Source organism: Amblyraja radiata, chromosome 10 (genome assembly GCF_010909765.2).
Source record: "Amblyraja radiata isolate CabotCenter1 chromosome 10, sAmbRad1.1.pri, whole genome shotgun sequence".
Classification (NCBI taxonomy): domain Eukaryota; kingdom Metazoa; phylum Chordata; class Chondrichthyes; order Rajiformes; family Rajidae; genus Amblyraja; species Amblyraja radiata.
The window spans coordinates 39,588,339-39,602,911 of NC_045965.1; the positions used below are offsets into that span (position 1 = coordinate 39,588,339).

Consider the following 14,573-nt stretch of genomic DNA (forward strand, 5'->3'; position numbering starts at 1 on the left):
CCATATTTCTCTTTGGGAGTTATGGTAGTATTCCACTCCCAATATCATTCAAGTAACCTACCTATTGACACTCCTCCCAGCCGCTTACACATCCACCTCTCCCACTTTAAACACATGGTGACTGCAGAGTATATTATCCCAGCATACATCATAACTGTGTCTCTTCTGGAGCAATTTCTAACCCACAACTTTCATCATATATAAAGCAAAAAAACAGTAAGTACATGGAAAGAGCATCATCTCCAACGTCACTCCAAATCAAACTGCCCTATTAATAATGAGAAAACAAGATGCAATGTGCTATAAGCCCATACCTAACAACATAGAGTGCCCTCCATAATGTTTAGGACAAAGACCCATTATTTATTTATTTACCTCTGTACTCCACAATTTGAGAATTTGTAATAGAAAAAATCAAATGTGGGTAAAGTGCACATTGTCAGATTTTATTAAAGGGTGTTTTTTTATACATTTTGGTTTCACCATGTAGAAATTACAACTGTGCCCATTTTAGGGCACCATAATGTTTGGAACACATGGCTTCACAGGTGTTTGTGATTGCTCAGGTGTTTAAATGCCTCCTTAATGCAGGTATAAGAGAGCTAGTCTTTCCTCCAGGCTTCCCATCACCTTTGGAAACGTTTATTGCTGTTTATTAACATGAGGACCAAAGTTGTGCCAATGAAAGTTAAAGAAACCATTATGAGACTAAGAAACAAGAATAAAACTGTTAGAGACATCAGCCAAACCTCAGGCTTACCAAAATTAACTGTTTGGAACATCATTAAGAAGAAAGAGAGAAATTATGAGCTTACTAATCGCAAAGGGGCTGGCAGGCCAAGGAAAACCTCCAAAGCTGATGACAGAAGAATTCTCTCTATAATAAAGAAAAATCCCCAAACACCTGTCTGACAGATCAGAAACACTCTTCAGGTATGGCTTTGTTAATGACCACTGTCCATAGAAGACTTCATGAACAGAAATACACAGTCTCTGTATTTCTGTTCATGAAGTCTGTGGACAGTGGTCATTAACAAAGCCACATCTGACTCCTGAAGAGTGTTTCTCATCTGTCGGACAGGGGATTTTTCTTTATTATAGAGAATAATCTGTCATCAGCTTGTTTTTGTCCTCTCTAATGTCCTCCTCTGTACACCTTAAAGGTATGGCTGCCTGATTGAGAATTCCCAATTTTCAAAATTCCCAGTGTGGGACCAAATTTTGCTATTTCAATTGAAATCAGCAAACAAACTTGAAGTCTTCATTCAACAGCAAAATTATTATGCAATATATAACTCTTTATATCACATCTCTGTCACATGCAGGAAGGACATCTTGGGGAGGGGTGAATGAGAGAGAAAAACACAATGAAGGTTCTAATCTTCAGAGACATGAGCACATAATCTAGGTTTAAACTTCATTGTCATTTCAAGTAAGTGCTCACAGTCAGATGTACCACCTTTCTGATCAGGTGTTACATCTTATGACATTATACAAAATTGGCTGCCCTGATGTTTTGGCCCAATCTTCAAGCAATTTACAGAATCCTGCAGTAAATATCATGAAGAGATTCACATTTTTGCTGACGTTACAGCAATTACTATATTTTGAGCTTGGGCTTGAGTGCCTGGGAAATACATTGACAATGAAAAGACACAATGTTTTTTTCCAGCATTTTGTATCTGTTTTTTGTAAACCAGTGTCTGCAATTCCTTTTTTTCTATAAGAATGTTGAAGACATAACACAATTTTCTTTAAATTGGCAGTTATGAAATTCAACAGATTCAACAAATTCAACAAAAATCGAAATGATCAAATTTGTGATAAGAAATTGTGATTAAGAGCATTGTAATTAAATAACTTTTTAAAAAAAGGAATGAGATCTAAATATCTGCTTGTGATTCACAATACAATTTATTTAGCTTAACATTATAGCTTCTTGACTACTTTGGAAAAATGCTGTTGAATGAAGGCAAGTATGTTTGTCATTGGACAGATTATGTAAAGCTCAAGTAAAGAGGTAAGTTTTTCGTATAACTAAGAAGAGGTTGGGGGAATTCCAGAGTTCAAGCCCAGTAAAAGAGAAATTAAATTCAGATAATAAACAGGAAAGGACTGGAAGAACATAATTTCCCAGACTGCTCAGAGATCAAAGACCTATAATGAACAAGAGTGGGGGCAGAGCAGTGGATGTTGCCCATATGGCATTTAGCAAGGCCTTTGACATGGTAGCACACGGTAGGCTTGTCTGGAAGGATGGTTCTCATGGAATCCAATGTGAGAAAGTCAATCGGATTCAAAATTGGCCCAAGGGCAGTTGTGGAGGGTTGATTTTCTGATTGGAAGCGTGTAGCCAGTGGTGTGCTGTTGGAGTCGGTGCTGGGTCCACTGTTGAATGTTATCTTGTTAACGATTTGGATGACAATGTGGTTAACATTGTTAGTAACTTTGTAGGTGACACCAAAATTGGGAGTGTAGTGGACAGTGAGGAAGGATATCCAAATTTGTAACAGGATAAAATCTATTTTCAAAGGTGGGGCAGGCATGGCAAATATAATTTAACTGTTTGGAAGTGAGTGGCACACCCAGCTCCAGTGGGCACAACCAACGCTGTTGCAGCTCTGGGATTAGCCACTGAAAGTAGCAATGCTTTCCTCAGTCTGCATTGCCTGCAGGTCTGGCTGATGCCCTGCAGAAACTTCAGGGTGTTTAGTGCAGTTAGGAGGAAACATAGAACACTACATAGAACTGTACAGCACAATAACAGACCCTTTGGCCCACAATGACCATGCCAAACTTTGATAGCAGGCTAAAATAAACTCCTCTGCCTACACACGATCCACATACCTCAATTCACTGCATATCCATATGTCTATCAAAAAGTATTTTCAATCCCACAATCATATCTGACTCTACCACGATGTCCAGCGGTGCATTCCAGGCACTCACCACTCTGTAAAAAAAACTTGTCTGAGTGTGGGAGTGAGTGATAGAGCCACACATAGATGGTTCACCCTGACAAGGACCAGAGGTTATAGCCTCAGAATTAAAGGATGTTCCTTTAGGAAGGAGTCGAGGAGGAATTTCTTTAGTCAGAGGGTGGTGAATCTGTGGAATTCATTGCCACAGAAGGCTGTGGAGGCCAAGTCAATGGATATTTTTAAGGCAGAGATAGATTCTTGATTAGTATGGGTGTCAAGGGTTATGGGGAGAAGACAGGAGAATGGGATTATGAGGGGGAGATAGATCAGCCAAGATTGAATGATAGAGTAGAATAAATGAAGACCCCCCCACCCCGAAGTGTTGCCCATGCCCAAAGTCCACCTGGTGTAACCAGAGGAAGTGAACATCATACTGCAGTTGGCCCTGCCACCCTCAGGGCCTGCTGAACTCAGTCGGGTTAGACAAAGAAATATTGAAAATTAGAAAATAGGTGCAGGAGTAGATCTTTCGGCCCTTCCAGCTTTAATATGATCAGGAGGTGATTGAATGTTTAAAAAGAGACAAGATTTCATTGAAGTTAAGGACTGAGCTAGTCCATAACTAGCATTACCATTTTCAATTAAGCTACATCATAAAGAAATTGGAGGTTTCTTTATGATGCATTACCAGATTTACCAAAATTATCAGATTTTGTCAAACAAAAATAAAAATGAACATCTCCAACCCAAACAAATTAATTTAGAAAAGTTGAAGCTGTATTTTTGCACTGTGATTAAACTATTGAATAAAGTAAATTGGTGATTGGTACTGGCACTAAAAGCACTTTGTTGGATCTTTCAGTCAGCCATTTACAAACAGGGGATCACACAGATAAGGCAACCAGCACAACACAGTGACACTTGTTGGCATGAAAAACATGAAAGCAGGTACTCACAAAAGAGAGGTGCGATGTTATAATGTTTCTTAAAAGGGCAGGCCTTGCCCAAAGTCATACTGAGCAGTCGGCCGAGGAAGACAATAAGGGTTTCAACTAACTGCATTCCCCATTACAGGTAGGATGTGGAGACTTGAGAAAGTGCAGAACAGGTTTACCAGAAAGTCCCTCCCACATTTTTGTCACCATCAATTTGATCACACCAGTCACATCTTCCCATCTGCACCCCTACCTGTCTTCCGCAGAGACCGCTCCCTCTGCAAATCCCAAGTTCACTTATCCCTTCCCACTGAAAGCACACCCTACTTGTATATTGTATGATGTTGTGTTTTATGTTATGTTTGACGGGAATCAGCCTACCTTGTAACATCCTGTACTGAACCTGAATTCCACCAGTTTGACTGTGTGGTCATTAAATAATCTAATCTAATCTAATCTACTCAGGTAAATTCCACATCAACCACAGTAGATGCAACACCAGTCCTCACCTCCATCCAGGGTCCCCAGCAGTACTTCCAGCTGAGACACAGGTTCACGTGCAACTCCTCTATCTTTATCTTCTGTATTTGGTGTTCCAAGTGAGACTAAGCATAGACTTGCAACGTTTTCCCTGAACCCTTGCGCTCGGTCCGCCAAGGCCTACTGGATCTCTTGGGTGCTACCCATTTTAACTCCCCATTCCAATACTGACCTTTTTGTCCTGGGCCTCCTCCATTGCGCTAGTGGAGCTACATGCAAACTGAAGGAACAGCACCTCCTATTCAGCTTGCATAGCTTACAACCCAACCGCACCAACATTGAATTCTCCAATTTTAGGTTATCTGTAACAACACCCCCTCCCCAATCTCCCCATTCCCTCCTTCTCCCCACCTTACTTTCTGTGCCCCAAATGTGCTATTTACATTCCTCAGATCTTGCACATTGAAACAGACAGCAAAACAGATTGCACCTGCACAAAGCAGCTGGTTGAATTTCAGGTGCGTCCCTTTCTCCACACCTAATAATTAATAAGGTCTTTGTTCTTAAAATAGATGCTGACAGTATTTCAAGTATTTTAATTTTATTTTCCGTATCTATCTGAGCGGGCGACCCGAGCAAGCATTGCAGCCATTCAGATGACAGAAACTTTCTCATACAGAAATAACAGATCACTACCACAAATTTGAGGTACAGAATAAAATTTGCCCTCACAGAATTAATGAGGAAACAAGATTAAATGCAGCAACACATTTCTTTTTTCAACATTTCTTGGCACATGCACAGATGGTGTGGCTTTGTGTTATGGAAAATCATGACACGGGCCGTTTTCTAGGAACGCAACCCCTCTGCTATGCAGAGGTCATCTGTACTTAGTTAGGTCTACCACAAACTTGAACTAGGATAGTTATTATCTCTGGTTCTACTAACAACCCTAGAGATCCCACATTGTTTTCATTTATATTTTCCACTGTCTTGAAACTTGTAAAGTACAACGTGTAAAAATGACTTTTCATGTCCCCAGATGAATCAGATGTAGTGCAACTTTACCGCATATTTCCACGCACAATAAGATTTCTAAGGCATCATATTTTATCAGTTTGGTATCAATAAACTACATCGCCCAAATGTTATTTCCAGAATGCAACATTTGCTCTATGGAAATCATGAAACTGTTTTGCTAATTTTAGTCACAGCAACACCCTCTGTAGCATCAGCACTGATTAAACCCTTGAGAACGGTGTTAACTACACCCCATTACTTAGTAAACAGGTGGTGCATTCCTGTAAAGGTGGAACAAGGTTTCCCTTCACGCTGAGAGCATGCCAACAACTTGCAAATATGTCACCTTTTAACAACAGTCAACAATGGATAAATGATGATCGTGACTATTCAACACCAATCTGCAGTTTAGGCCAAAAAGCGTTCGAGAAAATGTGCAGGTGTTGCAGCCTTTTATAACAATATAGTTGCTATTTACCATCAAAATAAAAACTCAAATAGAAGTCCATCAAAATTAAAAACCAAAGATACAAGAAATATATAGCAGCATCTGAAAAAAAAAGAAGTCCTCTTCAACAGATTTATGTGACTGGGGCAGTGTTCCGGCAGCAGTGGCCACCCGACCCGACCGCGGGCCCAGTGTCGGGAGCTCGCAGGTCACAGATTGCGGACCTGTTCTCCGGAGCTCCCGCTACAACAGCTGCGTCCGCTGGACTGGAGGGCCAGAGCTTCCGCAGCTTCGACCACCCCGGGCCGCAGAGTTGAACTGGCTCGTTCGCGGAGCTCGGATTCAGCCGCGGGACTGACATTACTTACCATCGCCCGGCGGGGTCACAACATCTGAAGCCTGGATCACCTCGGCGCAGAGGGAGAATAAGAAGGGAAGAGACAAAGACTTAATACTTTTGCCTTCCATCACAGTGAGGAGGTGCCTGGTGAACTCACTGTGGTGGATGTTAATTTGTGTTTATTGTGTGTTTTTGTCATTTTGTACTATATGTAGGACTGCAAGGCAACAACATTTCGTTCAGACCGCAAGTTCTGAATGACAATAAAGGCTACTTTGACTTTGACTTTATAGGCACATAAATCTGAAATCCATAAACTTAAAAAAAAAAAAGACGCTGGTTGGCGCCTTCAGGAGGTACCACTGAGAAGCAGAGGCCGGTGCCTCGCGACCTGGCAGTGGAGCCTCGCGGCCTGGGCCACGCGGAATGGAACTCGCGTGTCGGAGGTAGAGCCTAACGGCCGGAGACTCGCGGGTCGATGGGTCTCGCGGATGGGGCCTGGGTCGGCACCCCGGAGGCGACCAGAGAAAACCCAGCCACGTTAATGGAGGAGTCGGTGTGGAGATCGATGATGGCGCCGACCGACAGATGCGAACGGACACGTGAAGGCTGCCGAGGGAAGGAACAAAGGAGGCCCCGGCGTGGGAGGGGGGGGGCGCCGTGAGGGAGGGGGAAGAACAATGGAGGATCCAGCGTGGGGGGACCGCTGTGAGGAGGGGGGAGGGGGAAGAACAAAGGGGGAAACTGGCGCGAGGGAACGGGGAATTTGTAACTTTGTAAGCGCACTTTCTGGGTGACTATTTGCATACTTTGGGTTTGCAAGCAAAGAATTTCACTGTGACTTGTCACATGTGACAATAAAGTATTCAATTCAATTATAATTTTTGTTTCATTTTCATTTTCTAATGCTGGTGTAATGAGCTGGTCAGAATTATCACAATCTGAGAGCGCCAGCAACGCTGATTATAGAATGAAATCTAAAGGTCCCCTACAATTTTAACATAATTTCCATTGTCTTGAATCCATATTGTCCATTCCTGAGAGCAATCATATTTGCTAATCTAGGGTTGGTTTACCTGCTATGTTCTAACGTGAAAAACATCACATTAGGTAATTACAGATATTTTGAGTAAAGGCTAGTTACACTGATAGGTGACCTATTTCCCTCCAATTTCCCTCCGGGGATGAATAAAGTTTTATCGTATCGGAATATATCGTAAGCAATTGAGGATAAAGCTAAAAGTTCACTTCAATCGTAGGCACTGGGTTTCAAAAATCTTTAAAGGATTATGACATAATATTTTAGGAAAATATTTTTTTTCTCTTGTTGTTTTGGCCAAGAAAGCATACCAACGCCTCAATTTTCTCAGAATGCTACAGAAACTATGCATGTCTCCAATGACTTAAAGTCTACAGAAGCACCGTAGAAAACACCCCACCCAGAAGCTCACAGCTTTTGTATGGCAATTGCTCTGCCCAATATGGGAAATTGCAGCAGAGTTTTGAATGCAGTCCAGTCCATCACACAAGCGAGCAGCCCTCCCCAACAACCTCATCTACACCTCATACTCCCATGGTAAACTAGCTAACTTAATCAAAGACCATTCACACTGCTTATTCTTTCTCCTCTCCTTCTATGTAAAGCACTTTGGTTTCAACGTGAGTTGATTTAAATGTGCTATATAAATAAAATGTATCTACTTACTTACAATAGGACAACAGGTACAAAAGCTTGAAAGCACAAGCTAGCTGATTGAAGAATAGCGTATTCTCCAATGTTATCAGACTCTTGAATGGACTTGCATACTAGGGATGAATTTCCAGATCTGCCAATCTACTTTGTTGTGATCCTTGCATTTTTTTTAAAAAAGCAGCACATTTTGTTTTGCATTGTTTTTTATATTTCGCATTACCTGATGATGCCTATTAATCCCTGAAATAAAACGGCCAAATTGTGGCCTTCAAATCACGCAAGATGTACAGGATTCAAGATTCAAAAGATTCAAGAGATTCAAGAGACATTTATTGTCACATGTACCAATTGGTACAGTGACATTTGGGGTCACCATACAGCCATACGAATAATAAAGAATACAACACACGATAGACTTTAACATAAACATCCCCACACAGCAGAATCAGTTTCCCACTGTGAGGGAAGGCACCAAAGTTCAGTCATCCTCCTCTTTGTTGTGATGCCCCATCTTAACAAAGCATATGAGGTAAAGGCTATAATTTGGCGTTTTTAATTCAGGAATTAACATGTACTCATTAATTTTAACTCTGCAGAAGGGTGAATTCAAAAATGTGAAGAGCAATATTTGAGCATTAAAAGAAACCATTCCTTAAAAAAATAATTACTTTTAATTAAAGGGGACTTTGAAGTTGATTTTTAAGTACTGCTACACCAGTGAACATAATTTCTCTAAATAATTGAATTTGTTCCTGCTAAGAATTTTTAAATTATCATAATTTAAAGAAAAATTATTGAAAAGTTAAACGGCATGCAATTTTAGCTAACCAAGATTTTCCAGTTACCTATAAGTCAGCAGGTCCATTGTGCTGCACCAATCAATTCCAATTAAAGTCCAGTGGTGTGGGACCAACATTTTCAGATTTCCCAGCTCTCAGGCATGGAAAGCAGTCTGCTGAGTCTTTGCCAGGTTAATCTGTACAGCATCCCCGTTGAAATCAATGGGAATAAACAAGCACTGCGAGAACAGTTAGGAGGGATTTTATTTGATTTAAGTCAGTAAGTTGAATACATTTAATTGTTTAAAGCATGTCTGGGTACTTTCTTGAAATAACCCATTATTGAAATATGGATGATTTTCTTTTCTTTATGTTACCTCTATTTTAAAATGAATCCTATCTCTGAAGATTTATGATTGTCATAAACATTCACAAATATTCAAATTGAGGAAGCAGGGCTTCGTTGGCTGTCAGATTTGGGAAATACGAGAGGCCTCGCTCTGTGCTGTTCCAGGACACAATGTTGTGCTGGGACCAGTTTCCTCAAAGACTGTATAGTATAAGAGCAGGTGACTTATTATGTTTATCTACAGTTCAAGCAGTAAAACGATGAAAACAGTAGGATTAGGTGGTGGTGGGGTGGGGAGGAGGTTGTGGTGGCAGTGGGGGAAGGAGGGGTGGGAGGTGTAAGACCGGGGAAATATTGCTTGAAAATATGCCTGTTTTGATTTCCATGTGATTGATAATTTACTGATGCAACACTGCTCAGATTTTTACATTGGTGCAGTGGATACATGCAAGCAGCATTGTTACTTTTGTTGAAGAAGGATTGGGAGTCTTGATCCAATAGATTTATCAGTGCAAGGTGGACTTAAATGAGGCCAAGTGTCATCTGCAATTAAAATCAGAGATATGAAAGGATATTACTAACTGATTAAATCCAATCCCATCTAAATAGCTCGAAGGATTAAGTTACTGAGGTTTGGTTAATTATGCTCATCAGTCGCACTCAAAAGAAAATGGTTAATCGAGACTGTTAATGTTATATCAATGATTTCTTTTTACTCAACTTTGGGTTTTGCCTTTTTTTGTAGGAGTGGGGAGGCATTTGGGAGTTTCTTTTAGAAGAATCAAGATACAACCATAATTTAACCTCACAACACCTCCCTCCCCACCACCACCCCCACCACTTCCTTTCCCTGAACCTTGGCTGACCTTGCACTGGTTTCTGAAACATCACCTATCCATTTTCTCCAAGATGCTGCCTGACCCACTGATTAACATAGCATTATGTGTCTATCCTTGGTATAACCCAGCATCTGCAGTTCATTGTTATTTATTACATCATAAATTAGCCATGTTTGATTCTGGATACATTTTTGTTTAATATAGAATGATGCAAGAAGGTATGATTAGTTTAGACAGTAAACCTAATCAAAACCATACCAGTCTGAGTCATAGTTAAAAAAAAAAACTGATGGAAGAACTTAATGGATCAAGCATAATCTGTGGAAGGAAATAGACAGGCGACATTTTGGGTTGAAACATTTTTTAGACTGATACAGTAGAGGGGAGATAACCAGTAGTGAGAGGCAAGAGGAAGGGATGGGGCAGGAGCTGGCATGTAATAGGCGGTTTCAGGTGATGAGGGGTTGAGCAAACCAAGGGAAAAAAGAGAGATCCCTGCAGAAAGGGATGGAGGGGAAGTTGTGACTGAAGGTAGGATTGCATTGAAGCTGATAGAAATGTTGGAGAATGATGCATTGGATGCGGAGGCCAGCAGTGTGAAAGACAAGGAGAAAGAGAGGGTGAGACTAAACTGTGGGAAATGGAGCAGACACGGGTGAGAGTTTCATTTACAACTGCGAGGTTGCAGGAAAATCACATTTACTGAAGAAAGAGGACATCCCAGATGTCCTACAAGAAGAAACCCTCATCTCGAGAGCAGATACGGCAGAGATGGAGAAACTCGGAGAAAGGGTCAAGGTGGAAGGAGGTGTGGTCAAGATAGCTGTGGAAGTCAGAGGCTTTGTTATAGATCTCGATGGATATTCTACCCCCTATAATGGAGACAAAGAGAGATCGAGCAAGGGAGAGAGGTGTCTAAGATGGTCTAAGTGATTTTGAGAGAATGGTGAAAGTTGAAGTTGATCGAATCGACGAGTTCTGCATGGGTGCAGGAGGCAGCCCCAATACAGTTGTTGATGTAGCAGAAAGAGAGTTAGGGAGAGATGCCAGGGTATGTTTGGAACAAGGAGTGTTCAATGTTGCCAACAAAAGAGAGCAGCATTACTAGAGTGTTTAAGAAGGAACTGCAGATGCTGGAAAATCGAAGGTACACAAAAATGCTGAAGAAACTCAGCGGGTGCAGCAGCATCTATGGAGCGAAGGAAATAGGCAACGTTTCGGGCCAAAACCCTTCTTCAGTCCCGCATTACTGGAGTCATGGCTAGTTGCCCATAGCCACCCTTTGGACGAAGTAAGAATGAAAAGAAAAGATGTTGAGAGAGAAGACAACTTCCGCCAGATAGAGGAGAGTGTTATTTGAAGGGAACTGGTTGAGTCTCACAAGAAACAGAAGATCCTGAGGCCTTCCCGATGGATGAATGTAAGTGTAAAATGAATAGGGTAAACAGTCAGAGCCTTTTTTACCAAGGGTGGAAATCTCAAATACTAAATAGACAATAGGTGCAGGAGTAGGCCATTCGGCCCTTCGAGCCAGCACCGCCATTCACTGTGATCATAGCTGATCATCCACATTCAGTTCCTGCCTTCTCACCATCCCCTGACTCTGCTATCTTTAAGAGTTTTATCTAACTCTCTCTTTAAAGCATCCAGAGAATTGGCCTCCACTGCCTGCTGTGGCAGAGAATTCCACAGATTCACAACTTTCTGGGTGAAAACGTTTTTCCTCATCTCCGTTCTAAATGGCCTATCCCTTATTCTTAAACTGTGGGCCCTGGTTTTGGACTCCCCCAACATCGGGAACATGTTTCCTGCCTCTAGCGTGTCCTATCCCTTAATAATCTTATATGTTTCAATAAGATCCCCTCTCATTCTTCTAAATTCCAGAGTATACAAGCCCAGCCACTCCATTCTATCAACATATGACAGTCCCGCCATCCCGGGAATTAAACTCATGAGACCATAACTGCACACAATACTCCAGGTGTGGTCTCACTAGGGCCCTGTACAACTGCAGAAGGACCTCTTTGTTCCTATACTCAACCTCTCTTGTTATGAAGGCCAACATGCCATTACTTTCTTCACTGCCTGCTGTACCTGGGGTGAGAAAGCTGAGAGGGGGTAGACAAAAGTGCTGGAGAAACTCAGCGGGTGCAGCAGCATCTATGGAGCGAAGGAAATAGGTAACGTTTCGGGCCGAAACCCTTCTCCAGACTAATAATCTGCCTTCCTGTTTTTGCCACCAAAGTGAATAACCTCACATTTATCCACATCAAACCGCATCTGCCCACTCACCCAACCTGTCCAAGTCACCCTGCATCCTCATAGCATCCTCCTCACACTTCCACCCAGCTTAGTGTCATCTGCAAATTTGCTAATGCTAATCCCTTCATCTAAATCATCGATGTATATTGTAAATAGCTGTTGTCCCAGCACCGAGCCTTGCTGTACCCCATCAGTCACAACCTGACATTCTGAAAGGGATTTGTTAATCCCTACTCTTTGTTTCCTGTCTGCCAACCAATTTTCTATCCATGTCAGTACCCTACCTCTAATACCACGTGTTGTAATTGTGCCCACTAATCTCCTATGTGGGACCTTATCAAATGCTTTCTGAAAGTCCAGGTACGCTACATCCACTGGCTCTCCCTTGTCCATTTACCTAGTTACATCCTCAAAAAATTCCAAAAGATTAGTCAATCTAATCCATGCTGACTCGGACCGATCCTGTTACTACTATCTAAATGTGCTGCCATTTCATCTTTTATAATTGACTCCAGCATCTTCCCCACCACCGATGTCAGGCTAACTGGTCTATAATTCCCTGGTTCCTCTCCCCCGCCTTTCTTAAAACGTGGGATAACATTAGCTGCCCTCCAATCCACAGGAACTGATCCCAAATCTATAGAAAATTGTAAAATGATCACCAATGCATCCACGATTTCTATAGCCACTTCCTTAAGTACCCTGGGATGCATACCATCAGTGCCTGGGAATCAGCCTTCAGTCCCATCAGTTTACCCAACACCATTTCCTGCCTAATGTGAATTTCCTTCAGTTCCTTCGTCACCCTCGATCCTCTGTCCACTAGTACATCAGGGAGATAGTTTGTGTCTTCCTTTGGTCTTAACTAAATTTTTCCTCTTCACATACCTAAAGGGCATTGTTTTTAGATCAGACGGGGAACATTTTAAGGTGATACATGGGGGTCTTTTAAAAAAACCCAGTGGTAGCTGCCTGCAGTGTGCTGCCAGAGGTGGTGATGGTAGTAGATACAAGTAAGAAATTAATTGTTTCATTTTGGGACATATGACAATAAAACACTCTTGAAAATAGTGGTGTTTAAGCGGCTTTCAGACATGGGTATGAATTTGCAGGGAATGAAGATATGGATCCGGCAGACGGATTAGTTTAATTTAGCATCATATTTGACACGGACAATGTGGGCCTGTTCCTGTGTTGTACTGTTCAACACTCTACGTTAATACATCTGTATGCAACATCATGCAATCAACACTTTACTGTTTTTTCAATGCAACTTGTGCCAATATGCTTTTTCTCCTACTTTTCAATGCATAAACAAAAGCAAATTATAAATCAAAAAGGCAGATTCATTTTATTTGTATGAATGACAAGAAGATTCATAATGTTTAATTTCATTATTCCATAAAACACGAAGTAAAAAATGTGCATGCTAGCAGATGAAATCTACCTCAACTGCATTTAAAAGTTAGCAACATGTAGATGAGAAAACTAACAGAATCAGCACAAAATGGACCACCTTCCCCTCCTACTGCATTCTTTTCTTATTCCTGCTGTGCACAATTTGCTTTCTCCATACCCTACCCCTCATGTCTCCATTTTCCTCTCTAAATCTCCACTGCTGAACTCCTCTCCAAGCTCAGCAGTCAGTGGCCAGAATATTGTTCTTCTCAGCTCTCAATACCATAAAAACTGTCATCTTCTTTGAAACTGAAATTCAGAGTCACCACTCTATTAAATTATATTTTCATGATTCTTCGTCGCATTAGCACATGGAGCTTTCTTGGTAAACCGTAGAAGGGGCTAAACATTTTCTATGTTTCATCAAGTTAGGGAAAAATCATACAACATAAACACCACCTACCCAAATCTGCAACTTGACCCTTTTATCATTTCTGTAAACCGTCTTCACTTTGAAGTCGATACCAACAGTACTGACGAAGGATGATGTGAATGTATCATCTGCATATCTGAAAAGGAAAGATGTTTTTCCCACGCTGCTGTTTCCAATAATGAGAAGCTTGAACATATAATCAAAATTCTGATCTGATGCATCCTTCTGTCCGTATCTTGAATCTGTTGCAGATGCCATCTAAAAAAGGCAAATAAAATTGCAAATATCATAAAGCTGCTTAACTGGTATTCTGAAAACTATATTATAGCTAGACAATGAAAATAAACAAAAATACATCACACCAAGGCAATTTTTTCTCACTTTATTACCTCCCCAAATGCCTCTTAAATGTTGCTATCATGTTTGCTTCCACAACCTCCCTGAGCAGTGCTTTTCAGGCACTTAACACTGTGCAAAAAAAGCTTGCCCCAAATCTCCCTTAAACCTTCCAGTAACCTAAACCGATGTCCTCCAGTGTTTGACATTTTTACATGGGGGAGACTCTGACTATCTATACCGTTCAAAATTTAATGCACCTCCATCAGGTCTCACATCAGCCTGCAAACTTCAGAGAACACAATCCAAGTTTGTCCATAGATATAATATTCTCCAATCC

The 14,573-nt window shown here is 41.3% G+C and overlaps 1 protein-coding gene across 2 annotated transcripts in view; it reads right to left on the reverse strand.

Moving 5' to 3' along the window:
- Positions 1-14,573, reverse strand: part of rab3b (RAB3B, member RAS oncogene family) — a 78,985-nt gene that overhangs the window by 49,051 nt on the left and 15,361 nt on the right. For both annotated transcript variants that reach the window (XM_033028597.1, XM_033028596.1), the window contains exon 2: positions 13,928-14,155. In XM_033028597.1, the coding sequence (XP_032884488.1) occupies positions 13,928-14,155 (228 nt within the window). The remainder of the gene's footprint in view (positions 1-13,927; positions 14,156-14,573) is intronic.